The sequence below is a fragment of the Poecilia reticulata genome, unplaced genomic scaffold (genome assembly GCF_000633615.1).
Source record: "Poecilia reticulata strain Guanapo unplaced genomic scaffold, Guppy_female_1.0+MT scaffold_276, whole genome shotgun sequence".
Lineage (NCBI taxonomy): Eukaryota > Metazoa > Chordata > Actinopteri > Cyprinodontiformes > Poeciliidae > Poecilia > Poecilia reticulata.
In genome coordinates, this window is record NW_007615055.1 from 37290 (window position 1) to 41144 (window position 3855).

Below are 3855 nucleotides of genomic sequence, written 5' to 3' on the forward strand. Positions count from 1 at the left end.
TTAGCAGCTAGTGGTTAGCGGCTAGTGATTAACTGTGATCACTGTGAGGTTCTGGTAGCAGCGATTGCAGCGGTTAAACGGATTTACATGAAAATGAAAAAGAACTGTTCAGATCAAAAGATTCACTTCATCTGCAACAACCACCAGATTATTCTGGACCCAGAATCGGGCTAAACTCCTGATCCGGTCCAGATTTCGGTTCCGATCCGGTTCAGACTGTCCTCCACCATTTCTCTGTCAATTTTTCTGATCTGACCACATCCTGGACTTCACATCCGGACCAGCAGAACGTCAGAACGGGTCGTCTGTCCTGCAGCGCGACGTTCCCTCTGCTCTTCGCTCTGGCAGCATCATCTTCCTCATCAGGCACATCTGGAGGGGGCGGGGCTAAGCCGGCTCTGCTGCAGTAGAGAGAGAGAGAGAGAGAGAGGAGACGGGCGAGAGACGGGGGAGGGGGGGTGTCGCAGCAAAGAGCTGCAGCAGGACGAGGAGAGAGACAGAACATGCTGGTTCTGACCTGGTTCCCACAGCACAACTCGCCAAGAAGACTGTATCCGAGGTAGACCTGAGCTCGACACCAGACAAAGTTCTGGTCTGGTCCGGTTTCCCCTGCCGGACCGGCCCGGCCGGGACCATGGAGTGGAACGAAGTGGACCTGGTGCAGGAGTTCACGGTGGAAGGACAATGCAGCAAGATCAAAGTCCGCTCCTGCAGGATCACCTGGGACAACCTGCAGGTACCGCAGCCGGGCCGGACCGGGCCGGCGGAACCGGCAGTTTTCTGCTGAACATCACCACACATCGACTACACCGGCCGAACTTCTGCTGGTTCCACCAATATGAGGAGCCCAGCAGAACCAGACACAGGGTTCTGGAGGATCAGGATGTTCTGGAGGTTCCAGAGGGTTCTGGCGGGTTCTGGAGATTCTAGAGGTTCTGGCGGGTTCTGGAGATTCTAGAGGTTCTGACGGGTTCTGGAGATTCTAGAGGTTCTGAAGAGTTGTGGAGGGTCAAGAGGTTCTGGAGATTCTAGAAGTTCTGGAGGTTCTGGCGGGTTGTGGAGGATCAAGAGGTTCTGGAGGGTTTTGGAGGTTCTGAAGGTTCTGGAGGGTTCTGGTGTTTCTAACCACTAATTTGCTAAACAAAAATCTTAGCCATGCTAACAATAATCCATTAAACACTTGAAAAGAAAATGGCAGAAGCTAAAGCTAAAGCTACACAAAATTATACTAAAGTGCTTAACAAAAACATGCTAATGCTAAAGTGCTAATCACGTTAAAGATTAGCAGAAGCTAAAGCTAACCATGATGACTCGCTAGCAGCCGTCCTGAGGTTCTGATTCTGCCACATTTTATAAAGTTCGTCTGTCATGAAGATGGGAAACATCTTAAGGCAAACAATGTTTTAAGAGGCTCAAATATGTCGGCCATCTTGAAAATGGCCTTCATCCTAAAACTGTAGTGACTGATGGGAAATATGGAAACATCAGACCTGAGGGGTTAGCATGCCTACGCTTCACCACTAGAGGGAAGTAAAGAGTAGCTCGTCTGGCTAACGGCTAACAGATCTGAGGCGGCTAACGCTGTAGCAGGAAGATGAAGTTCAGCGACCAGGTGCTTCACCTGCAGAGAGCCTCAAACCTGTCCATGCTGCCATCGCATGGTGGCCACAGCAACTGTTTAATCAGTGCTGCTGCTCCCATGAACACCAGGGARTCACCATGGTAACCAGTGACTCAGCATATTTAGAGCCAACTTGTTCTGAAGTTACTGCAGAAAGATTTCAGTTTTAATCATCAGACAGGAAAAATCCTTCCTCTGGAGACACTCACTGTTAAAATGTCCTTTACTCTGTGTGTGTGTGTGTCTGTGTGTGTCTGTGTGTGTGTGTGTCTCTGTGTGTCTGTGTGTGTGTGTGTGTGTGTGTGTGTGTGTGTGTGTGTGTGTGTGTGTGTGTGTGTGCAGGTCCCCCAGGTGGAGCTGACCCTCTCTGAGCTCCAGGAAATGGCCACCAGGCAGCAGCAGCAGATCGAGGCGCAGCAGCAGATGCTGATGGAAAAGGTAACAGCAGCAGAGAAGCAGCTAACTTCCGCTGCTAACCGGAACCGCCATTTGTTTACATGTTAGCAACTCGCTAACCGGCTTCCACAGAGGATTTATGCTATAAAATATGTGGGAACTCCAGTTATCACTGCTTACATGTAGCAATATTGTTTTACCTGCACCTACAGCTAATGYGGGAGGGATGGCGACTTGAAGAAATGGCTGCAAATAACCCGCACTAGCATAGTTAGCATAGTTAGCTACTTCACTGACTCAGTTGCTTCGGATGCAGATGCAGGTTTTCTTCCCTTGGCTTTCTATCCACACATAAAGCATTTTGGGTTTTCTCTTTAAGTTTAGATATTTTAGCCAAATTCTTTTTGTGTCCTTATCTGTCGGTAGGCGATGAAAACTACCGCCGTTGTTTTGGAAGTGAAGTCGCCCCCCACCTTCTTCAAATCAGACGAAATTGGTGTCAAACGTTTGTGCAGGAAACGTTTGTGCTGCTTTGGCTTTGCAGATATCAATGAAAGTGTAAAGGTCAAAAGGTCAAATAGCCCCCCCACCTTCTTCAAATCAGACAAAATGGGTGTCAATCAACTTGGCTACATTTGTGCTGGTTTGTGCAGCAAAAACTTTTGTTTATGCCGCTATAATTTTAAAGACGGAACAAAAAATGTTTCTTTATATCTTTAAAAATGTCCTCCAGTCGTCATCAGAGGTCAACCACTCCTGTGGCCCTGCTCACATTTAAATGACGGCGACACAAACGAAAAACACGTTCAAGACATACTTGCTGCTGCAGCTTCAAATTAAACTTGGTCTGATTATTGAAGCACAGCCACGAACAGCACAACAGTTACCTGAGCTCTGATAGGGCATCTTACGACTCTTTCCAGTGGAAAGTTGCTCTCTGTAACAGGTTAATGTGATTCGGTTCGGTTCTGGTCCAGTGGGGAGATTCTCCATATCACGTAGCTGCGGTTATTTGCAGCGACACTCAGCAACGGAGAACCTCGAGGTTCTGGTTGTGATGGACTAAACGAGCCCAGATAGTTTATTTTGTCTTATAAAAACTGTTCCTTCCCCAAACATAATGAGAAAGACTCAGATCATGAATTTTATTATTTTTTTAATTCAAACAAAAAATCAAATTCACATCACACCAAGCTAAGTTCTGCTGTTTTATACTGTCGACACAAACCTGCAGCTCAGATCTGACCAGATTCTCTTTACTCCTGTGTTCAGAGAAACGAGCTGCTAGCAGCGCGGCGTCACTACGTTATAAAACCTAACGTCCCTGTCGCTCCCCTGATTACACTCATAATTACATCCTCTGTACTGAGCAGCTCTATGACAGCAGACGGTGTGTCCGGGAACAAGTTTAACTAAATATTGTATTATAACCGAAAAGAGAGACGTAACTTCTATCATGAATGAAGATTAGCAAAATAAACTAGAAATTTCAGTGAAATACTGCGACTCCCGGTGGGCGCAGGAAGTAAGACCCATAATCGTTTCCCCAGTAAAAAAGTTTGATCAGAGATTTGTTTTTATTTTGGCTCATCTAAAATAAAAACATAGAGASATTTAATATCCTGTATTGTAGGACAGACTAACAGTAAGTACTGTTCAGTGTAGTGTTCTGGAGCTCTGAGGAACCAGAACCACAACCGGACCAGCAGTACCTTCATGACTCTTCTCTGTTTCAGGAGCAACGGCTGCGGTTCCTTCAGCAGGGCAGCAGAACCAACACAGGACACTCACAGGTAGGTTCCCCAGATGTTCCCCCTGATGTTCCCCTGATGTTCCCC

The 3855-nt window shown here is 46.9% G+C and overlaps 1 protein-coding gene across 1 annotated transcript in view; it reads left to right on the forward strand.

The window, feature by feature from the left end:
• LOC103460690 (apoptosis-stimulating of p53 protein 1-like) overlaps positions 1–3855 on the forward strand; it is a 45472-nt gene that overhangs the window by 10334 nt on the left and 31283 nt on the right. Inside the window, exons 5-7 of the mRNA XM_017303439.1 lie at positions 408–736; positions 1964–2059; positions 3754–3810. Coding sequence (XP_017158928.1) covers positions 408–736; positions 1964–2059; positions 3754–3810 — 482 coding nt within the window. The remainder of the gene's footprint in view (positions 1–407; positions 737–1963; positions 2060–3753; positions 3811–3855) is intronic.